General features: G+C 39.7%; 4 protein-coding genes across 6 annotated transcripts in view; 1 reads left to right on the forward strand and 3 right to left on the reverse strand.

Annotated features, from left to right (window-relative positions):
* The window catches only part of ttc7a (tetratricopeptide repeat domain 7A), a 56754-nt gene extending 50524 nt beyond the window's left edge, over positions 1–6230 (reverse strand). Inside the window, exons 1-3 of the mRNA XM_067609422.1 lie at positions 6020–6230; positions 2710–2873; positions 2332–2500 (exon numbers count right to left, since the gene is read on the reverse strand). Of these exons, the coding sequence (XP_067465523.1) occupies positions 2332–2500; positions 2710–2873; positions 6020–6149 (463 nt within the window). The 5' untranslated portion in view covers positions 6150–6230. The remainder of the gene's footprint in view (positions 1–2331; positions 2501–2709; positions 2874–6019) is intronic.
* Positions 6231–8028: 1798 nt separating this feature from the next.
* On the forward strand, positions 8029–12711 carry mcfd2 (multiple coagulation factor deficiency 2, ER cargo receptor complex subunit). 3 transcript variants are annotated; one of them, XM_067609428.1, is made up of 4 exons: positions 8029–8155; positions 9099–9284; positions 9459–9618; positions 11048–12711. In XM_067609428.1, exons 2-4 carry the CDS (start codon positions 9100–9102, stop codon positions 11177–11179), a joined length of 477 nt encoding a protein of 158 aa, XP_067465529.1. In that variant the 5' UTR covers positions 8029–8155; position 9099; the 3' UTR covers positions 11180–12711. The 3 variants fall into 3 exon arrangements, with proteins under 3 accessions (XP_067465529.1, XP_067465528.1, XP_067465530.1); XM_067609427.1 differs by having other exon boundaries at positions 8036–8151; XM_067609429.1 differs by having other exon boundaries at positions 8110–8128.
* A 69-nt stretch (positions 12712–12780) lies between these two features.
* On the reverse strand, positions 12781–16068 carry prop1 (PROP paired-like homeobox 1). Its single transcript, XM_067611091.1, has 3 exons — positions 15931–16068; positions 14775–15004; positions 12781–13596 (listed from the first exon to the last, which is right to left on the reverse strand). Exons 1-3 carry the CDS (start codon positions 16022–16024, stop codon positions 13228–13230), a joined length of 693 nt encoding a protein of 230 aa, XP_067467192.1. The 5' UTR covers positions 16025–16068; the 3' UTR covers positions 12781–13227.
* Positions 16069–17676: 1608 nt separating this feature from the next.
* Positions 17677–22152, reverse strand: LOC137197595 (dual specificity tyrosine-phosphorylation-regulated kinase 4-like). Its single transcript, XM_067611092.1, has 9 exons — positions 21361–22152; positions 20631–20821; positions 20338–20523; positions 20015–20196; positions 19660–19783; positions 19431–19550; positions 19234–19326; positions 18958–19121; positions 17677–18821 (listed from the first exon to the last, which is right to left on the reverse strand). Exons 1-9 carry the CDS (start codon positions 21422–21424, stop codon positions 17735–17737), a joined length of 2211 nt encoding a protein of 736 aa, XP_067467193.1. The 5' UTR covers positions 21425–22152; the 3' UTR covers positions 17677–17734.
* Positions 22153–24224: the final 2072 nt, after the last annotated feature.

Consider the following 24224-nt stretch of genomic DNA (forward strand, 5'->3'; position numbering starts at 1 on the left):
CTATTTCAATCCAAAAGGTTTTAAGATGTTAAGAGACTTGAGCTATAGGTAGCAGCTTAGCTGTTTCTGTGATTTGTTATTACTATCTCTCTACATAAAGCAAGGAATCTTTGTCTGTCTGTCTGTATGTTTGTCCTTTGCATATCTCAAGAACCGTTCATCCGATCTATTTCACACTTGGCGGGTGTATTGTTGGGGATACAAGGGAGTGCATTGTCAAAATTTGGTGCAATTTGGACACACGACACATTTAATATTAATAAACTTGGAATAAACAGGTGAACAGCAGGGCTTCTGTGCTCTGCTATGGTCGACGGCATCTCTCTTCGTTTGATAATGTTACAAGTTTGGCTTTGTTCTCGGGTTCCTGACTCATTTTAAAAAAGACAAGAGAAAAAGAGAGAGAAGGCAAGTGAGCTGAGAGGGCAAGCGAGCGACAGAGAGAAAGAAAGCTTTTTCTAAGAGACAGAAAGCCTGTGAATAACAGAAATATAACGTTATTTTCTGATTGTTTCATGGCGGTTACATTCTAAAGCCCAAATAAACAAAGATATGTGTAATATTAATACACTTTGAACGCAGCAAGCCGCTCAGCTTTGTGTCTGAGTGCAGCGGGGGGTGTTTGATACAAACACTGTCACATCACAGCGGGGCGGGGCTTCTGGGTTGTGACTCGACTTCACACTTGGCGGGTGTACTGCTGAGGACCCAGGGAAGTGCAGTGTCAAGTGTGAAGTTGTTTGGGCACGTGACACGTTTAATTAACTTTGAATAAACAAGCAAACAGCAATCTGCTCAGCTCCGTGTCTGAGTGCAGCGGGGGCTGTTTGATATAAACACCGTCACATCACAGCTGGGATTATTGTTAATACTATGTTCTGAAAAGTTTACAAGCAATATTTTTTGATTTGTAGTACAGTCTGAGTCCCATAAACATCGACTTGAGGTATGTAGGGATGTTTGGCAAACAGCCATGCGCTTAAGGGTTAAAACTGCACTTCCAATGAACACCACTGCTTGCTGTCATTGCAACTCTGCCCTATCTCCCTCTCTGGCGCTGGGAGTACGTGACTTTATTCAGAACAACCAACAACCACGTTACACTTTTTTTTCCATTGGCCTTACACCATCTACAAACATAAAACACTTTTACAGGGTGACAACACAGAATTTCACAGATTTAATAACTGCTGCTGCACTGTTTTGGCAATTTGTTACAAAGCATGTTAACTTCTAGCCACTACTCAATTAGTGATGTCATAGCAAGTACGTTCCTTTAAATGTTAATAGCAAAATATGTCATATCATTGATTGGTGTGTGGCTAGACATGAAAAATGCTTGGAAGTTTCAATTAATAGAGAGCAGTACCGTAGCAGTTTTTGTCCTAATTGATACATTTGAATTACTTTTAAAACCTTGAGCTCCATTGGTGCTGGAATATAACACCCTCTTAAAGCTGTAAATGTCTGTGTCAGTTGATCTGGTTATAGTCATCATTATAAAGTCTGTAAGGGTGATAATGACTTGGAAGTTAAACTGATTCATGCAGCATCTTTAAAGGAAAATTCTAGTTTCTTGGTTAATATTGCTAACTATCTTTTTTTACAGTCTTATAATGATCTTGTGCTTTTCTCCGATGCAACTGCAACATCCACGATTATGTGGTATACCTCTTCATTGCATGTCATACCCCTCTCTCTCTTTTTTGGCCAGTTGTGGACAATGTAAACAAACTGTGAACACAACACTGACATATGAGCAGGTAGTGTAAAGTGGGCTTTTAGAGCTTTTTCTCTGAACACAGCTGACTGGCTGCAGATGACAAAAGCAGTGAGAGTGAACCAAAACAGTAAAGTTGTGGGCCAGACAGGTAAACAATGAACGGTAAACTTGCTATAAAGTTCTTGAAGGCCTAAAAGAGTGTTGGGTTATAGTTTTATGTAGGTTCATCGCTATGAGTGACACCTCTGACATTTGATACATACACGATAAAAATATTGATTGACGCCACTTTAAAATAGAAAGAAATCATTTTTAAGTCTTTTTCTTAACATCGTTCTCACCAAAGTAACTGCTGAGATCTGGAGAGACATCACAAAAAAACGAGCAGTCTGGGCCAGACAGGTTGGGCAGTAATTTAAGCATTCACCCTCTATTTCTCTTTTATTACTTTCCCATCAGACTTCCTTTTAGGGATGTTGCATTCCCAGACTTCAACAATTAACTTGAGTATAATGTCATCATTTCCAGTAAGAATGATGGCCAAAGATATCAAAATAAATTTTTATGAAACCTGGCTTTCCCTTTAAGTTTTGAGAGACCTCAGGTACCTTTAATGACAAAAGCCTCAGCCAGCAGTCGGAGGTGGTAGATCGGTTGGTCGTCCTGTGTCAGCTCCTCCAGTCCCACCCTGGCACACATTCCCTGGGCATCCCGGTACCGACCCTGCACATAGTTCACTTTGGCCATCAGCAGCAGAGCCTCGTTCAAGTACCTGGGCTGAAAGACAAGAAGGAATCAAATGGTTGGAAATAACTGGAGCAAAACAGAGGAAGAGATTTGTGTAAAAAGCTTCCTGTGCTCTGTGCCATGATGGTTTAACACTTCCTTTATTTGGTTTAACAGAGTTTATTAAAGAAAATAAACTTCACAGAGACAGAGAGGAATCTATAATTATGGGAGGAACCCTGAATAACCCTGTGACTGACTGTGAGACGGCCTCGGCTCAGGATGGTGTTGAGGTGACCTTTGGCCCGGCACAGTCTGGGCTGTGTCTTGTCTATCAAAGGTGTGGAGCTCCGTAATAGGTCGATGTTTTCCTGCAGGCACTCCTCCAGCAGCACCTCAGCCATCAGCAATGTCCCGTAATCATCTGTGGGGGGGGCGGGATTGAAAAAGTTAAAAGTGAACAAAGTTTTTTGGAAAAGGTTTGAGCACAGGGTCACAGGTCATTTGTTTCTGTAGCCAAAGCAAACCTCACTCAGTCCATTAAAAACAGCTTTTCCCACCGGCTTGAGGAGAGCAGTTCAAATATGCCTGCAGTCTATTTAAAAGCTACAGTTTCCATTTCCCTGATACTCCCCATAAATAGCTGTAACACCATAATCATATGATAAGCACTCCACGTCTACCTACACTGAATCAAATGATGAATTACGGTTTAAAGTTTACACATACAGTAAACTGAGTCTGTAGTAAAGCTCAGTTTTTGTGTACACACACACTCGATTAAAGCCTTCCTGTTTAGCTTTTTCATCCTCCGTGGGTGTGTGTGTTCTGACGCCAGCTCTGTGAGCAGTGTTTATGTCCTGATACACTTGACATGTTTGCCAGTTCGTTTTATCAGCATAGCCAAGGCTAAAGCTATCAATGAGGGGGAAGGTGAGGGAAAAACAGCAGGACATGTCTCAGCCCAAAACCGCAGCAAGAGCTATTTAATGATTTCACACAAGTTGGAGCCTAGTCTTTGGAAAGCGGTGATAGTGTTCTTCAATAAAAGAAATATGTTTGGCTTCATAAAGTGATGAAAGAAAATCCATCCCTGAGTTTGACTAAAACAATCTCATTGTGCTCCAGGAGTCATTTTGTGATTATCGTTGTCATTTTACTTTTTGGTGTACACATTTTCTCTAATCTTATTAGGTCTGCCTTCAGCTGGTGATTTCCTCAATTCCCCAGAATTATGTTTGAAGAAAATAGGCAGGAACTTCTTGCTCTTAGCGATGGATTTTACTGAATGTGAAGGTGGATTAAAGCGTTCATGATGGTTGAGAGCAGATGTACAGTCCAGATAAAGTTAAACGCCCTTTAACCAAAATACAAAACACACACATTTACTGTTTGACCACATACTGTACAGTATTCCCTTCCCTCCGGAAAATGAGACCAAATACCAAAAGAAAAAAACCCTCATAATTATTTGGGCTTTTTATGTTATGTTTTTAGTTAACTGTTCAATAATCTTTTACATACATTTTATTTACCAACATGAAGGCCTAAATTCTGTTTCAAATTTAAAGCTACCCTGTGGAGTTTTTCGCCACTATCGCCACTCGTAGCACAATGGAGCAATGTTTTTGCAAGCCGGTCCCTGAATTATTAGTATCTTGTGAACACAAATGCGTGTTGATGCAAAACACTTTCCAGCAGCCAGTGTCAGGCTATTACTTTGATTGACAGCTGGTGGCAGAATGACGCCAAGAAAGTTAGCAATGTGCCTATAAAAAGCAGTGAGGAGGAAGACTGCTAGCTACTGTGCAAATAAGGAAGTTAACTACACTGCTTTCAAAATATGAAAAAAAGGCTTTGCAAATGTTTTATGAGGGAGGAAATGTATTCAACATGTTTGTCAGGCCTCACACACAATGCTTTTTGGTGAGAAACACTGAAAACACTTTTCAAGAAAATGCCATAGAGTATCTTTAAATATACTGAGTCTAAAAATACTGGAATCAGCCTATGAAATACCCACCATGTATTCTAATTGTAAAATGTTTTCCCAGAAAGTTGCTAAAACCCCTAAATTCCCAGAGGAAATACAACAGATATGACCCCATATATCCTTAATGGTGGCCACAGGCCTGAATCATATTAGCCTCCTCTACCTTTGAATTCTCACTGTTATGTTGCTGGATTTTGGTGACAAAATGGCAAAATTCTGTAATCTTTGCTCTTTCCATCTAACCAACATCAAATTTGACTATTACATCCAAATGAAAACATTATCTAACTTTGGATAATCATCCAAAGTAAAACTGCAAATCACACTACGGACAAGATTGCAGAGAACACCACCAATGGTTGCCTTTAACCCGTTTATGGTGGATTTTATACACAAGTTTAAGTGCTTCCTTGTTTACCTGTCATGAGGTTCCTCTATCTCTAATCAAAATCTAACTCTCCTCGTGCACCGCGCCTTCCATGTACACTCACTGTCAGCAAATGTGAACCATGCGTGCACACAATAATACCGCATTGATTTAACACTTCAGTGCATGTGCAAGCAGGGAGAAACAGCTGGTCTGCACTGTCAGCCAGTTATGGGCACAATAAGAGCAGACTTGCAGTGTGGTTCAGTCAAGTCACCTGAACTCATATTTACTCTGCTACAGTGAGACATGGGGGCAGGTGCATTAGTGACTTACCAAAGTAATGCTTTATGAGGCAGATGATGATAAGTGTGTTTGCGTTTCTTTGGGCACATGTTCAGTGTGGAAGGATTTCAAGGACAAAGACAGCCAGTGAATAGTCCACTGGACAGTCTTGGTTTGCATAAAATATAGTTGTCAATCCTGTATGTGGGCTGTTTTGGAGAGTTCTTTGATCTCAACAGTCATTCATGTACAGACTCTCTCATTGTGTGCACTGTAAACTTCCAGGGTTGACATTTTATTGTTGGAGCCATCCACTAACCCCTCTGTGACCCCTGTTCTGACCCACTGGTACAGATGTAAGCAACTTATTTTTTAGTAGAATACATTTGCTGATGAAACTTTTAAGTACACTCAGCAGTACTGCTACCTACTATATGTTGTTGAGAGTCCAAAGTCCAACTTGTGTAGGACAGTGCAGTCTCTGCACTGCAAAAAATAACCATCCTGTACAAACTCTTTAAATTCTAACTGAGTCTTAAAATCCTGTTTTTCCACAAACTTTTAAAATCTTCATATGGGTTTAGATACATTACATCTCCATGTCCCCAGTACAAATACACTTGTTTGAAAGTATTTCTTCTATACAGCATTTTCTTGGAACAAACTCTGACCCTTACTCCTGTCAAAATTTCCTGCCACAAGTCAAACTTCCATGAAAACAAGTGGAATTAACTCTTGGCAGAATCCGTCTCTCACTAGAGGATACAAGATTCCCAAACTCATATGGGACAGTCTGACTTTTATGTTTGCGCTGATATTTTTATTTTTTTTTTGCAGTGTGCAGATCAGTGAACAGGGAAAACAGTCAGGAAGCAGTAGGAGACATCTCCACTAAAACCCTCCAGGTGTTGACCAGACCACTCACCGTCCTCGTGGATCCGCGCTGCCTGCATCTGGTCGATGATATTCGGCATCTTATCCCACTGGCACTCGGCCCGGCATCGCTCCAGCTCCGCTTCCAGCCGGAGCTGAGTGAAGGAGACGCGGGATGCCATCGTCGCTCTGTCCCGGTGGTGACTGTACTCCCCGGACACGATAGGAGTAACTGCAGACTACCAGGAGAAATAAATATGTAATCTTTGAGTGCGGAGCGGTGGGGGTGGGGTGTGGGTTACTACAAACACAGGTCATAAAACACAAAATCCACAACGCACAAGTTAAACAGATATGTAAAAAACAGATCAAACAACAAATACATAAAAATAATTAATTGTTTATCATATAGATATTCTGGTATACAGGTCTTGTTTTTGTTTTGTTTTTTTGTTTGTTTTTGCTTTTCAACGTGGGAACATGTTTACTTTTATTGTAACATTAATTTGTTTTTGACAGTATGCCCACTGTGAGTCATTTTTCCATTTAACAAGGTTCTGCAGTATTCAGAAAGCAAACTCGTCCTTTACACCGTGAACTTCAACTTCTGTTATGTCTTTAGTGTCATCTTGCAGCACTTTACTATGCATATTTAATACAGAGCACACTATTATGCATAAATGGCATTTTTTGGCATTTGGTCAGTCTACTGTATGCATTAGTGACTTCTGTCAGAAGAGGGTTTTGCTTGAAATGAGTGTGGCATTTTGAAAGGGCTTGATCTGTAGCTGTTGGAAGTTAAAGGGAGGGCGTCCTCTTCTTAACATCCATGTCCTTAATCTTTTCCGTTAACACTTTAACTGGATCAGGTGGAGCTTAAGAAACAGCAATGCAAAGAAAGCTGCATCTCCTATAGTGTGTGTCACCCAAAAGAAGGCAGGATGCATGCATATACGGTGCTGTTGCGTTCAGTGTTCATTTCATTAATGAGTTCATTGAAAAAAAATTCAATTCCTAATTGCTTGGCTTGCTCCCTGATCTGGGCGTTCAGCTGCAGCAGCATTGGCTAACTTCCTCCTGGCTCAGTTACAAAATGATACATCTGTCAGCTATTGCACTGTATCAACAGTAAAAGGTACAAACTAACATAGTGCAGCGCCCTTATCTGGGAAAGACTGTTGAACTGAGGGAAGAAGGAGACTTTCACACAAATTAAACTACAATTATAAACAAAGATTTGCATTTGCTCTAAATCACAACAGGGTTAGAACAAGGAGACAGGGGTCACTGGCTACTGAGGGGTTTTACTAAGGGCAGCTACTTTATGACATAAAATGAAACCTCAAGCCTTCTGAATAGAGATTTAGCAGCGTCATTTTCTCTCTGGAAACTTGACATTTGCTTGTCATAAAACGACGCTTCCCCAGCGCAGCAGACCACACATACAGACACACAGCGTGCTCCTGTCTGTGGTGTGGATTTGACAGCTGAGCAGCTGGTGCTTCACTCCCCCTGCTGACGCAGTGATAGAGTCACCTCAAAGGTGTTTCCTCCGTCAAGATAGTTCACGTCGTCAAATACGTTGTCCGTTGGAAAGTGCCACACGTAAAGTGTGAACACATATTTCAGTATATTGTCAGATAAATGTTAGCTTTTGATAATAACATATAATAATTTACTCAAGAAACTTCACAACTTCACAACGTGCAATACAAACCTCTGTTTGCCGGGGGGACGAACTCTCGCGAGGTTACGGGTAGATTTCGTGTTACATCTCGCGATAATTTCAATAACGGTTCCTCCGGCCCATCCATCCTGTAGCTGGGACACATGCGCAAAATAGGAAGCATTTGTCACCTAACTGAAGACATTTCTAAATGTTGTAGCAGTATCAAAATCTTCCTATAACCTTAAACAACATATTGAAACATGTGTAAATGTGTAATAAAAATGTAACCCCGTCGTTGAAAGCTAAATGTGACCCTGTAGTTTATGGACGGTGAAAGAGGGAATCCTCTCGCCTCACTTGTGCACTCTCTGATCCTTCTGACCAATCGTAATGAGCTGTCGTGTCCAAGTCGGACTACGGCGAGCCACTTGGTCCGAAAATCTGACACCGCTCATTGTTGCCAGCAAACAACACAACTGTCCACGGAGTCAGGTGAAGACACAAACTATTCTCAAGTAGGTACGGAAATAGCCTTTTTTAAGTTCATATCACAGTAAGCCATGCAGTAGTTTGCGCTGTGAACGGGCTTTGTCATTTCAACGTAGTGTTAAATGAAGCTTGGGGCTGTGAACCAGCTGTCTGTGGCTAACGTTAATGCATGTTTCACTTCTGCTCTCTAGTTATCATCATATTAGTTGCATAACATTTATAACTAGTCCAATCTGATATTTTCACAGCCCATAGACAAGCATTGCTTGTGTGATGTTTTTTTGAATTTCTTTTCCTCTTATCAATGTTTACATGCCTTTAAACGTATGGTGCACAAGTGTGATTCACAGCAGTGACTTTATGGTATTTTTTCTTCTTTTTTTAGCAACATGATGTAGTTGTCTGATAGAGCCAGCTCCCTGAAGTCTTGTTTAAAGCTACTGTGCCTCTAATCAGACAGTAGAGCCCCCTAGAATTAAGAATCTATTAATGCTTATTTGAGCTCAACACTTGGAAATATGAATGAAACGTGCGAGTGAGAACTGAATTACAGAATGTTGAACAGTATAATCATGTATGTTAACTTTATGTATATAAATAGGATACTTAAATGTGATGTCCATCATAGATTTATAGAATACAGGACACAAGTATTGAATTTGCATATACCATATGCCAATGATTGTATATGCAACCTTTTTGTGCCTTGATTCTGTCTCTTTTTATATTTATATTTTAAAAATGTATATATTTTTCATTTTATATGTCATCATATATATTGCTTTTTATATTTTGTTATTATATTTTATGTCTTTTTATATATATTTATTTACTGTTTTTCTGTAATGGTCTCCCAGCCAAAGTATTTTACATGATTTTACTTATTTATTTACTTATAATCGGAGTGACAATAATAATTTTGAATCTTGAATCTAACTTTGCCTGCCTGCTTCTCTTTGTCTATCACCTGCAGAATGAGGATCAGCAGGTGTGGTGTGCTCCTCCTCCTGTCCTGCTGTCTGCTGAGTGTTCACTCTCATGTGGATCCGCAGCAGCAGCAGCAGCAGCAGCAGCAGCAGCCACCTGTCGTAGAAAGTGCAGCTCACATAACGGGCCATGGTCATGGTCGCCTTGACAAAAACATGATCCAGGACAAAGAGTGAGTGATTCCTTATACATTCAAAATGTGCTCTACACCAGCACTGCAGAAGCATGAGTCATGATTCAGGCCTTATTTGCACATACTAGTGAACTTTGAACTCAGTCAGCAGCAGTGTTCACACTCAACATATAATCAAAAGCTGTAGTTTTGGACTTCTGTGTTATCTTGCAGCCACATCATGGAGCATTTGGAGGGAGTGATCGACAAACCAGAGAACGACATGTCACCGCAGGAGCTTCAGCTTCACTATTTCAAGATGCACGATTACGACGGCAACAACCTGCTGGACGGGCTGGAGCTAGCCACAGCGATCTCACATGTACACAGAGAGGTAGGGGTGTGTGGTTGTGAATATGTTTGTTGTTGTTCTCTTAGGTGTGAACATAATGCCTGTTTATCTAAAGCACCTGTAAACATTTGCTACTGACTGCTAAAGGATGGAGTGTAGAGCTCATGTGTGTTTAATGTATTAGTTTTTGACAGTAAATGCTTTTATCTACTTATATTTTTTCTATCACAAATGAATTGCTTTTACCTTCCTGTAAAGTACATTTTAGTTGCACACCTGAAATTTCTGCTTTTGATGTGATCACATGATTCTTTGAGAAATCCTTCCTGCCCCCGTCCTCATGTAAACGGAAACTGCACATTTACACAGTAACATGAGTTGCAACACAGATCTTTGTGTGGTCACTCCTCAAAAGCCTCTTTTCATTCCCTTAAATACCACGTTCGATTTCCAGAAGCAGGAATTCCTTCACTTTGGAGAATCCAAGATTTGAGAAAGTTTAAGATTTTGCAAGAAGAGTTTCACAGTTGATTGATTCACATTGTGTTATGACTCACATATGACGTCTTGTTTTAGTCAGGGTTGGGTCACATTACAGAGGCAAGATGCTTTCCAAAACAATGATGGGTCCAAATTATCTGAGAGTGTCACTTTTTTTTTCTTTTCCAAACATTTGTCTTCACCTTCACCTTAAAGGATATGTTCACATTTTTTCAACCTAATCATAATAAAGTACTCACATGACAATATGCACATTTAAGGAGTTATTGGTTACAGTAATCATTTCCTCTTCTCCATTCTGGCTGTGAGGAAATCCCTTTCTAACATGATTCAAATGTAAGTGATGGGGGACAAAACACAAGTCCTGGTTCATTGTGAAAATGCATCCTAAAGTTTAGCTGAAGCTAATATCAGACTGGCTAAATCAACCTATTAAAGATAGCTGCATATTTTTCAAAATGAGTCTTTTTAGTGCAAAATTCCAGCTGCTCAACAAGGAAACGTTTTCCGGGGAAACAGAAAGGGGGAATTTTGCACTAAAAAGACAATAAACTTGGAAAATACTGACTGACTCATATTAGTGTCAGATAAACCTAAGAATGCATTTTTACACAGAATGTCAGGAATTGTAAGATAGCAGTTTCTCTTTTCTTAAAGGAAGCACTGAAGCAGTTAACTCAGTTAGAAACTTGATTTTTTTTGACTTTCTTTAAAGCAGCATTTGGCAGCTGTGTAGCTGATGATAACAGGCTGAAAAATTTAAACATAAATATGTCATCAGCAAACTACACACATGGTCATGTTTACCAATCTATGATGTTCTGCTGTTTGTGGTGTAACACACCTGCATGAATATATAAATAGTGCAGCTTTAAATAAAGTCAGATGAACAACATCTGTACATGCGAATACATAATACATCCACATGCATGTTAAACAATTTTCCTTTAATTATCTCCTTTTTTTTTAGGAGAGAGGAGAAAACAGCCAGCCAATGAGAGAGGAGGATCTTATTAGTCTCATTGATGATGTTCTGAAGGATGATGACAAAAACAATGACGGTTACATAGATTACGCAGAGTTCGCCAAATCACTGGAGTAGAGCGTCACCCCCGGCCCAACGCTGACCTCGTTTCCTCATGTCTGACAACACCACAGAAAGAAACCTGCAGAGAACATCAGTGAGTGCGCACATGGAGTCAAAGTGACACCACAGTCTGGAAGTTTAATCTTTACCTTCTCTCTCAGTCAGGGTTGTAGGTAATACATGTAGTTTGTGAAATGATTGATGAACATCTTTTTTTCCAAGCTGGTAGCTGCAAAACTGGTTATGCAGTAGTTTAAATAACAACAAAAGGACGATAAATAATTGCCCTTCTTTTTTCGCTTGACTCTGGTGTATGCTTGCACCTCGCTGAGGGACACATCTGCACCTTCTGTTCTTGTAGGTTCATTGAAATTGTGCCATTTTTTTTTTAAGGGCCAGTTCATCCAAATCACTGACAATGACACACTGACAAACTCATCTTAGCAGTTAGTAGCATCTAATCATGGCCATACGGCATACTTTCAATTCTATTCTATCAAGGTTTAGAGATCTCTTCTGTGGAAACTTATTCCACCAGCCTTGTACATGAACCAGAACTGTCTGCACAGCTGGATAGCAGCAGGGGTGTGTGGGTGAATGTGTTTTTTGTAATTTGGATAAACTGACCCTTTTTCAGAGCAGGATTACTATACTGTGTGTTCTGCTTTGAGTGGTGCCACACGTCATTCTCTCTGGTAGCATCTAAACTGAACGTCATCACTTTAAATGGACGACAGTTTCCATTGCAGACTCTGAACAGCGTACATGCTGGTCATTAACATTATCTAGCACACCAAATGTGGACCAAATGATTCCTTCTGTGAATCCATTTCATTTGCTGTTTTGAGACAAACAGTTTGATCTCATGACATGACATCAGAAAGTGGCCTTGATTTGCTCAGATGTACAATATATAGCCTATGATGTAGTGTTTGTAGAGAGTAGAATACTTTGAAGTTAAGAAGAAGAAGAAGCAAGCAGATGCACATAGTAATGAATGCTGCCAGCAGAGGCTCCATGAAGCATGTTAGAGTGGCACATCCTGCTTCTTCTATATTTGCTGTCGTCTTAATGAAGATGTTTAAACCTACATGAGCCAATCACCATGATCTTCACTGTAGTCGGGCAGCCTCTGTCGTCACAGAATGAATGTAAAACGGCCCCATACTGTGCGATGCTGACTCGTTATCACTGGATAAGCTAGACTTGAAGCATACTGGTTGACGCTGAAGTTTTTTAAAAGCTGACTTCCAGTAATGCACTTACTCTTATTAACAAATGTTTGCTTCAGATATTAGCTGCCTTTAAAACAGATCTGGATAAGAAATGTCAGGTCTCTGTGCATCAAAGTTTGTTGAATCCATCTGTGATTTCTTCTAATGTACGATTTCTTATGGATGAATTCTCTATTTTTTTGCCATCCAGTATTGATTCTTCAATCAATTCAGGTTGTTGAATGGAAATATTTAAAAAAAAAAAACTTAATAGCATAACAGATGCAACTGTGTTGTCTCTGGAATGTGAAATATTAAAATCTGTAATCTACAGACTTTGTCTTGTGATGTTTTATTTATTTATTTATTTTTAAAACCAAAAATGAAGTCATCACAAAAAAAAACTTTATTCATTTATTTATTCTGACCACATAGCTTCATTTGAAATACAGTAAAATAAGTAACAAACTGCCAGATTTTAGAAGTATTTATGTTACTGGGTGTAAAACTCTGCTGATGAAGGTCACAAAATTTGTCTGAAAGCTCCAGACGAAATCTAGTAAGGGGACCTTGAGTTAGGAATTTTATGTCAAACTATGAAGTATTTCAGTGGTACTTTAGAGGTTACAGAAGCAGATTTGTTACAACAAAGTTGCAAATTTGAATCTACAGACTTTTTAGGTAAATGCAGGGGTGAAATAGCAAACTCACTGTGAAAGTGAAGAACAAGATATAGATGAAAATATGGCATGCATGATCCCTCGATTTTCCACAGCAAAGTAGATATTTAAAAAAACATTTATATTCTATTTTATTTCAAAATATTAGATATATTTCCCTGGTTACTTCTTAGTTCCAGTGAGACGTGGGGTCCAGGGGCTGCATAGGGGCCAGTGAGAACATGGGTGAGGTCAGGTTTCCCCTCAGCGGGCTGTACCAGTCTTCATGCTGGCGCTGGGAGGCCGACTGTGGCGGGGCACTGGGGCAGGGGCATTGGCTGACCGGGCCTGGGTGGCGGGGGTACACTCCAGAGGGCAGCATGGGGGAGAGGTGGGGAATGTGTGCCAGGGGCTGGGTGTAATACTGCCGAGCCATGGATGGTTGGACGCGCATGCCACCCAGCAGAGCCCTGTGACCTGGCATCACACCTACTGGGAGCACTTTCTGTGCAGTCCGCTCTTGCTTCCGCTGTTTGGCTCTTCTGTTCTGAAACCACACCTGCTGAGACAAGGACAGGTCAGACAACTGAGGACAAATACACAAGACCATCTTAGTTGTAATGAAGAGCACTTATGAGACAAAAACCTCCCCATGGCTTTACACACAGTCTGATCAGTTTTAGAAAGAAAGATTTTACTATCAGATTAGACTGAATATCTAAAAAGACAAATAAAGTAATAAGAAAAGCAATCATCTGTATAATTCAGAAAGACAAATGCATCTTTGGTAAAGGTGATACAGGGTGGGAGGGTGGACACCATGGCCACCAAAATGAGTCTGAATCAACACCATCCTGAAGTCTCCACTAAAACTGAACATTACAAGATACACAAAGGCACTTTTTGTTGAAAGGCTGTCATTCTTGACTGTTAAACTCCAACTACCAATCATTTTTATTAACGATTAATCTATCAATAATTTTTCCATTTAAATGTTTAATTTATAAAATGGAAGGATAATATTGAAGTGCAATAATCAGGTCAAAATTTGAATATGTCCAATACTTTGGTTTATGAACAAATATCTGCAAAACTAATGACATTCCCATCAGCCTCAGTTGTACTTTATGTTTAGTGCTAATTAACAAATGTTAGCATGTTAACATGCTAAACTACAATGGTGAACATGGTGAATTATACCCGCTAGACATCAGCATGTTAGAATTGTCGTTGCATTCATGTTAGCATGCTGTTAGCATTTAGCTCAAAGTGCCACTATGCCTAAGTACAACCTCACATAGCTGCTAGCATGGCTGTAGACTCTTACTCTTGTTGCAAATAATGTTAAAACATTATTTAACCAAAAAACAATGATTTTATTCAACTATTGAACAATTAATTTTTTTGATGATTGACTAATTCTTTAGTAATTTCAGTACAATGGATTGCATCATATTGTCAGTGTGCTAGCACTTTAAGGGTCCCTTCATTGACAACAAATGCAAGATGTGAATTACACTGTTTAAAAACTAATAATATGATATATGATATTGTGTAATAACTTCTTTTGCCAAATATTAAAATGACCAATTAAATGTAGTGAGGAGTGTTGTATCTCTGTGAATATCAGAATGAAGTTAAATTATCCAGAAACTGACTGACTCCCCTCTATTTAGTATTAAGTCCTTCTTGCTGCACATCACAGCTGTGAGCAGGTTGTTTATGAGGCTGTCCCACCTGTATGCGAGCCTCATTGAGCTTGGTGATGCGGGCCAGCTCCTCTCTGTAGTAGATGTCAGGATATTGGTTTTGCCCAAAGGCCACCTCCAGCTGTTCCAGCTGCTTGTGGCTGAAGGTGGTGCGGTGGCGTCTCCTGGCTGGAGAGGGGTAGACTCTGCTCCGCCGGCCAAGACCAACAGCCATGGAGGTCTCACACAATGGCCCCTTCCCCACTGAATCCCCAATATCTGTTTTCAGAATAAAGAAAAAGAGTTCGAGGCTTTGCGTGGAAACTTGACTTTTTTTGGAGACAATTTTCCAGCTCCTGTTTCTTGACTTCCTTGTGTTTCCCAGGTTGGCATCTTACAAAAAAGGGGTCTACGCTTGTAAAGGTGCATTTCACCAACGACTAGCTGAAAAAAGAGGGATTACACTGACTTTACGGTTCCCACTGCCTTAAAGCAACCTGAGAGCCAAAGAGCTTTACCTGCCAAACCCAAGCTCGTGAGAAAGAGATACCAGAAACTGGGGGATTTGACCAAGATTATTACCACAGTCACTAACAAAGTGACCAATCTGTCAAATTGGTGGACTGAGCTGAGCTTGTCCTGTCACATTATGGTCACTGGAGGAGAGTCAGAAGAGGCGGATTTGATAAATGATATTGAAATAGTATTATTGCTAATTCTTCTTACCATTTTAGCATGCTATCTTGATTCAAACTGTGTCTAAAAAAACAAGAATTTAATGGGAATACATAGTAAAAAAACAATTAAGCTTTGCATACTATGAATAAAATAAATATTTTATATTACTAACTTGCACCTTAGCAACAAATACGCTATTAGGATCAGATCAATCAGCCCTAAATAGGTTTTTAGCCAAAATTTGATCATTTTGTTATTGTTTAACCCTCTTAAACAACTTTTATACCACCACTTAACATTATAACTCTATTTGTTGAATTGCAAGAAACTGTCCTTGCATTGAATAAACAATTTACAGGAAACATGACTAAAAGATTTATAAAAATTGGCAGGAAACCAAAATTTCATTGATCGTCATTCTGTTACTGCAGTTACAGAAGAATCTACATCATTGGAGACGATCGGTGTCTGATGACAGTAAATATAAGAATATAAATTTTCATATAAACTAGGCTTTGCAGACTCACCTGCACTGGAGCTGACAGTAGCCATGTCAGAGTAAACATCTGCACAGTCCTGGTGGCTCCTCACTGTGTCTCCTGCTACCTTTACCTGGGCCATCACTGCAGGTCTGCTCACTAACAGGACAATCTGCGCTGTCTGATCACCCATACAGACATACCTAACTATAAAGTCACATGTCCCACCCATCTGGTTTACCTTTACCTGTGTGGGTGTGCATCAGACTGTGATAAGCACTGCATATTTCTGAGGGTCAAACACCTAACTATACCTTTGCTACCTCTGTCTTTACAAATTGGCAATTAGGAGACTTCCACTGTCTGATCACGTGATACTTTATCTTCATGCTATTAAGTTTAATTAATTTGACAACTTATTTTGAGATGTGACATCATTTTTTACTACATCCACTTTTCCTAAATTTACATCTGCTTTAGTAGATTTCCTACATTTCTAAAAAGTTTTGAAAAACTCCCAGAGAAGAGACAAAATTTGTAAGTATGGGCATAAAAAACATCCCTTATTTTTTTATGAGAGACTTTACTTGGATGTTTTATTTGCCTTGTATCTTTGTTTTCTCCATTTAACATAATAAAAATATCATGTGACATAGTAGATCCAAACATAATCAATAGTTGCTTTTAAAAAAGTCTTTTAGGGTAGATATTCACTTCAAGAGCAGGTCAGATACTGTAAGCAGGTATTTAAAAGTAGACTGTCTCTGTTTAATTATATAGATAAACATATAAACATCTTGTTTGTTTAACAGGGATAAAGTTACATCCCCTGTCCCTGGTTAGGCTTTGAAATCCAGTTTAAACATTTTAAGAAACAAAACAGATTTAGGCTAAAAACAACAGTGGTGGCTAAATTGTATGTGAATTTATAAGCATGTGTATGTACTGAACATGTCTGAGTTTGCACTGACATACTGTATACAGTTAGTGTGGAAGTGTGGTATTTGTGCAGTACAATATTTTTTTCTATTAGAGTTTTGTGGCCAGCACCTTGTTTTCTGCTGTCATATGCTGGGGTAACAGCACTGCTGCCATCAGTAGGAACAGGATTAACAAGCTTTTAAATTAAAATGGTTGGTGGTTCTATATCTAGTTTGACTCCTGATTCATTAGAGATGATTTTGGAGGAAAGGAGAAGAAGAAGAGTTCAGACCTTAGTTTAAAGGTGTTGTCTAAAAGTGTGTTGAGTGATAGTTTAGGATGTCGAGATGCACTACAGAAGAATTTAGAAGGTCCTTTGTGTCCACTTTGTGTGCACAAACAGAGTAACTAATGTTGAATTAATCAGTAATGAATGAGTCATTACTAGTTTTGTGCCACTCAGCAGCTGGTTCAGAGTTAATCAAGAACTACTCATGAGGAAAGTGGTCAGTATGATCAATTCACAGATGTTCATGAACTAATCATTATCTAATGATTAATATAGGTTCTCCCAGTCTGTGCACTAGTAAAAGGTCATTGTACATTATAGGCTGGATGTTGCAGTAACACATTACTGCAACATCCAGCCTTGGACCTTGATCAACTTTTTACAATTTTATGGAATATTTAGATTATATAATATGTTATCCTTGTGGTACACTATCATTGCTAATAAAACTACTACTATAGTATTACTGTTACTTCTAGCTACTACCATCACTGCTCCTGCTGCCATTGAGACCACTGCTGTGGCTGCTACTATGATGGCTCTTGTAGTTGCTTACATACAGCTCACAGATTCAATTCAAATGATATGTTTATGCATTTATGTTTTAATGACAAATTACAAAGAAAATGAAGTTACATGGAATTATTCCTCAACATGTACAGAGCAACAACAGCAGCACAGGGCTCTAAACATCCTGCCGATGAATCTCTTGATCCTTTTCAGTGGCTTCCTCTGAGTGTTTCTAGAGCTGGTGGCTGAGACTCCATCAGAGTCCATGACTGTACGTTCATCAGCTGGACCAGCTTCATCTGTGTCAGTCTCTGGAGGTGTAGCTGAGGCTTCATCAGCTGAGGATGCAGTGACTGGACCTTCGTCAGCTGAAACAGCGTCATACAGGTCAGTCTTGAGAGATGCTGTTGAAGCTTCATCAATAGAGGTAGAGTTGACTGCAGCTTCATCTGCTGCACCAGCAGCAGCATCAGAGTCATTTCTTGGAGGTGCAGTTAAAGCTCCATCAGTTGCAGATGTGGTGACTGGACCTTTGTCAGCTGAAACAGCGTCATACAGGTCAGTCGGTACAGGTGCAATAGATACTTTGTCTGTGGAGGCAGAGGTGATTTCAGCTTCATCAGCTGCACCAGCGGCGCCATCTGAGGGCTCATCATCTGGATCTCTACCATTTGAGTGACTGTCAGCTTCTTTACTTGAATCAGCGTCATTCAAGTCAGCAGTCAGAGGTGAAACTGAAACCTCTTCAGCTGCAGATGGAGTGACTGGACCTTCGTCAGCTGAAACAGCGTCATACAGGTCAGTCTTGAGAGATGCTGTTGACGCTTCATCAATAGAGACAGAGGTGACTGAGGCTTCATCAGCTGCACCAGCAGCAGCAACAGAGTCATCTGTTGGAGATGCAGTTGAAACTCCAGGAGTTGTGGTGACTGGACCTTTGTCAGCTGAAACAGCGTCATACAGGTCAGTCAGTACAGGTGCAGTAGATGCTTCATCTGTGGAGGCAGAGGTGACTGCAGCTTCATCAGCTGCACCATCTGAGGGCTCATCATCTGGATCTCTACCATTTGAGCGACTTTCAGCTGAATCTTCATCTCTTGATTCAGTCACAGCAGAGTCTCCATCTCTTGTAGTCGGGATGGCAACTGTGTCTGCTGCTGCTGAGCCACCATCATCTTGTGGCTCTTGATGACTTGTAAGAGCAGGTGAGGCTGTCTCACTGGATGAAGCATGATGACAAAGGAATGAATGAATGAATCCTTCAATCAATTTACCATCAATCCATCCACTAAAGTTTCTATCCAACATTACATTTCATCTACTAACTGTATTAACTCAAACACTGGGCCACTTACTGAAAGATGGCATCATCATCGTCACCCCGTAGGCTCATGGTTACAAACAGGTGACCCAGAGCTTGACTTGGGGTTATTCTCTTGTGAGGATTCAGACACAGCATCTGCTTCAGCAGGCAAACAAACTCTGTCCTTTCCTCAATCTTCTCTGCCTCTGGGTACAGCTGCATTTGGAAACAAAGTCATTGGTTGCTCAGATGAACTTCATAACTCCCAGAATATTGCTGTTAATTCAGTATTTATTTGTACTTGTACAGTAAAGTGAGGACCACCTACCATCACAAGGTCATCCAGGCTGCTGAACCTGGTTGAGCTGCCTCTGTGATTTTGGGGCGGGAAGCCAGTCACAGCCTTGTGCTCATCAGCCGTCTAAAACAACAGAGAATTTATGTGAGGTACTTTTTCATAGTTTATACCAAATCAAGGGAACAATATCCAACCTGCTTTAAGTGCTGCAGGACAGACTTTCATACCTTTAGCCTCCATGCTGGCTTTGTGGAGTCCTGGTTCTGGCTGAAATAGAGCAGTGTGTGGGTGCCGTCATCTAGGACCTGGTCCTCCGGCTGACCCAGGGTCTGCACCATAGTCTTCATCTGGAGAAAGAATATATGAAATCACATAAGCCAACAAGATACACCATATTTCTGTTAGTGTTTGGACATGGAGCTGCACAAATAAATCCAGATGTATTAGATTACACACCAGGTAATACTGGCACCGCTGAGGGAACGGCATACTGCCAAGGTACAGGGTTGCCAGAACACCACCCAGAGACCACATATCTGCAGCCTCTGAGATGGGAAGACCCAGAATCACCTCAGGAGACCTGAGGGAGGAAGAAGAGAAGCACATTTTAGAGGATGTTATGAACAATATCTGCACAGTTTGACAAGTCAGCAGTAATCATGTTTGTGATGGTACAACTTAATGAGAAGATACTAAAATAATGAAAATTATATAAAGTAACATGAGTGTGATTGTTCAGTCACATTAAATATATCAGTTACAGTCATGAAAGAATGATGTAAACCATTAGAAAGACAAATCTGTATCTCACCTGTATGCGACAGGCTGCATGATGACGCCACGCTTGACTTCAGCAGCTTTGATGGCTGAACTAAAGTCAATGAGTTTGACTCTGAAGGGAGTTTCTTTCTGGTTAACCAGCATGATGTTTTGTGGTGTGATATTTGTATGAATCACACCAACAGTCTTCAGAGCTCCGAGTGCAGAGACCAGCTGAAGGGACAGAAGAAGAAATAAAGACGCCACAGTTGAAAATCTGCAGGGTTCTGAAAGTTGTTGTTCAAATGCTGGTGTGCTGCTTCCATTGATGCACATATATCACTGCTTTTTGATAGAAGGATCAGAGCCACACACCTGTTCTGTGATAGATCTGATTTGCTGAAGAGAGAGCGGGTTGCCACGTCTCTCCCTCAGCAGCTCGTGGAGATTCTTGTCCAGCATTTCAAATGCAAGACACATCTTCCCCATGTATTCGAAACTCTCACAGAATCGAACGACGTTGAGCGGATCAAGACCACGGATCATTTTCAGCATGGCCAGCTGGAGAGAAACAAGGAGAAATTAGACAGTTGATACAGCGAACAGTTAATGTTAGATATGTAATGAAATGTGCTGCTCAAAGACTCAGAAGGACTCAGATGATCCACCTCTCTGTTGGGCTCCTGGGAGTCATTGCTCCTCTTCTTGAAGATCTTGAGGGCCACAGTGTCTTTGGTGTTTTTGTCTTGACACCGAGCGACTCTGCTGAAGAACCCATCAAACATGAAGTGCTGAAGCAGGTATTCACTCCAACTGCTTCTCAGCACGTCATTGGGTTGTAGCTCTGAGTTAACAGGTGCTTCAAAACATGGAGAGAAAATGTAAATCACTACGTTCAGTCAACACATCACGTACGAACACACAACTATACTATCTGGAGAGGACGAGTTCCAGACCATTTAAATGAGGAGCCTCCTCAAAGAATAACAGATTAGTCAAGAGCATTAAACTGAGTACAAAACCAACTCTGTAATCACAGCACATCATCAATGTGTCAATATTGTGTTATAAATGGTCACAAGTCCTTTCTGCAGTTTTCACTGAATTGTACATCTTTGTAAAAGTAAAATTTCTCTTTTGACATCAAGCTCAAAAGCAGATTTCTTTCTTATACAACTGTATTTGGTCTAATTGAGATGAAAACAGAGCATGTGGTCTGCTCCTTTAAATTTACACTTAACTGTGAGATTTTTACCAACTAATATAATTTAATATGAACCTCATCACAAATAATACCTGAAAAACAGATGTGACACCATATGTCAACATATTCAGTAGTATCATGACTTTTTCCAGTGTTTAATATGTGAGAACATGTTGGTGTGTTTAGTCTCTCACCTCTTTTTTTTTCCTCTCTTCTTGAGGTCGCTGACGACCGTTTTCTGTTTCTATGCTTTCGCATGTTTCTATGTCAAGTTTTGCTAATTCAAAGGAAGCGTAGCGCAGATTGACTTGGTGTTTCTCGTGTCTCCTGCCTGAACAGATGATACTGAAATGATTTCTGGCTGAAGTTCTCACTCATAAACCTGTTCTGATAGAATGCAGCTCTATGATGTCATACTGTAGAAGAACTCTGTCATTTTCTGGAATGTCAGAATGTTCTGTGATAAAAAACAACAAGTTTATCTGAAAACAAGACAAACACATACAGACTGAAGCATACAGAGTTTGGTTGGGGCTCTGTGCTGCTTCCTCTTCAGGAAGAAAATCAATGTGATTTTGACTAAAAGTAAAGTCACTTATCCCGCCATACATGTCAATAAATAAGTAAAACATTTAGCCCTGCTTCAGCTCAGATAATGATTATTGCCATCATGAATTACTTTTTCAGGATTTTTTTCCAATAACTAATAATAAGTAATTTATTCTTTAGTCTTTACACTTTCAGAAAATAAAAAAAAAAAAAGCACATCACAATTTCCCAGAAGACTTTTTTTTTCTTCCCAAATTGCCTTTCGTGTCAAACCAACTGAACTGTCCAAAACCCCAAAACTTCCAGCATCACATATAAACATATAAAACAGAGAAAATAAACAAATCTTCACATTTAAGAAGTTTAAACCAGTGAATATTTTGTGCTTTCTAATGGCAGTGAAACTTAAATAATTAATGAGTTATCAGAAATGTTGTCAATTAATTTTCTGTCCCTAAATTAATCATTGAATTGATTGTTTCAGGACTATTTTTTTGTATTTTGCTGCATGTCGGTGTTTACTGTGATTTCATTATGTTATAAAAATACTGTATTTAATTTAACCATTAAATTTGTGAAATAGTACATTATATTTTAGAAGTAAAGCTCATTATAATGAAATGTTATTTCATCCTGATTCCAGCACTTTTTATTTCATGGCAACATTTTTTCTCAATGCCTGTTTCATAATGCCACTTTTCATCACAAAGCTCTTTCCTCTTGCCTTACAGTTTTTGAAGTTTGAGTTTTACAGTTTTTCATCTCAACACATCCCTGCTTGACCACATTAATACAAAGATCAGTGCTATTAACTATAATGATTAGACAGCGTAGTGCACTTAAAGTCCGTGTAAAGGAAAATCAGTGATTTCTTTTTAAACACATTATATGTCAGAAAATAATTCCTGAAAACATGTGAAAAGTCTGTGAACTATGTAGTACTAAATTGTGGAGTTACAGTGTTAAACTGTTTTTCACCATTTCTGTGTTCAGGATTTTTTGGGCGGGCCTGAAATGGTGGCTCTATGACGTAGAGGGGTGACCCTCCCCCACTACATAAACACTAGAGTGCACATACTCATTGTTACTATTTTTACACTGGGTAGTTTTACACACTTTCGTCAGACACAACCGGGATTCACTTCGGATAATCTGCTGTTACTGGTGAATGGGGCAATTTTCGGTCAATGTTAGCACTCAAGGAGTTAGTCTAAACACAGCTGAAGTGTCCATTGACGGGTGGAGCCGGCAGCAGCTTCGGTTTCAGGACGAGCTGTTCAGCCGGGAGGACGGGTAGAGTCAATGGATGTGGCGCTGGCAGTGGCCGACACTGGCTGCCGCCCGCTGCTTCAACTTCGTCACTGGCTGTGCGGCTGGGAGGTCCCCGGCCAGAGGGAGAGCATTTGCCAGGCAGCACTTAACCAAAAAGCACAGTGTGAGATGCTTTTGCTACAAGGGTCGTGTTGTTGCGTCGTGCTTTCAGCGCCTTCAGCAGAGAAGCCAACAGCGTTTCAGAGCAGAGAATACTGCTTATTATACAGTAGTAGTCCAGTTAAATTTTACGGCAGTGGTCACATGTTGAAACAAGCTTATATTTTTTACAGTGTAATGTAGAGCAGTGAGATGACAGCCGTGCCGTTGCGCATAACTGAACCAATGACCTAAACACGAGGCTTTGATTTGAAATGTCAGAAGGATACATATTTATAGAATAATTTAGAGTAATATCAGACTCTGACTCTGGCAATTTGTTATTAATATTGTAAAGATCAGTTTGTACAGATGGGCATACAGGATGTCATGATGGACAAAAAAGTTATAAGCCTAAATCCGATGTCCTGAAGGGCAAAACGTAACAGGAGAGCATACAGAGACACACCGTCCTGCATTCAACTTAACTAACAAGTTTTTACTTCAGTTTTAACAGTAGGATTGGCTCTGAGGATGATATGAAGCGCGGTGTCCTGGCTAAGACGCACGAACCGTTACGCACCGGTGACAGGTACGTTACAGACATTTTAAACTTCTTTTCAGCAGTTATCACAGTTAAAATGTAATTTTTTTAAGATATTTTTTAATAAAATATTTCTCCCTGCAGTTGGCTAGGGCGGTTATGTCACAGTTGTGAAACTTTTGAATGACGAGTTATACTTGCTTGTTTCTTGAGATCTGGGTTGTGTTTTAACATCATTTGTAAGGTCTTGTGTTATATATATTGTATTGGCCTTTATTAATTTCTAAGGTTTAATTTCATATTTATTGATTTTTAGGTGAATCACACACATGGTCAGCTCTTTTTTTAAATTAAATGATGGATTTTGTTAATATATTGTTTGTTAATTTAGTGACCAGGTTTCCCCTCTGGGGATTAATAAAGTTTTCTAAACTGATCTTTAAGGGAAAAGGATGATGAGTGAAAATAGTTATGTATTTATATATTTTTTTCAGTTGGCAGATTGTTTTGTATATCATTTGTACTGTAGTATCTTTATTTGGTTGGAGTTGGTTG

This window comes from Thunnus thynnus, chromosome 14, assembly GCF_963924715.1.
Source record: "Thunnus thynnus chromosome 14, fThuThy2.1, whole genome shotgun sequence".
Taxonomy (NCBI): Eukaryota; Metazoa; Chordata; class Actinopteri; order Scombriformes; family Scombridae; genus Thunnus; species Thunnus thynnus.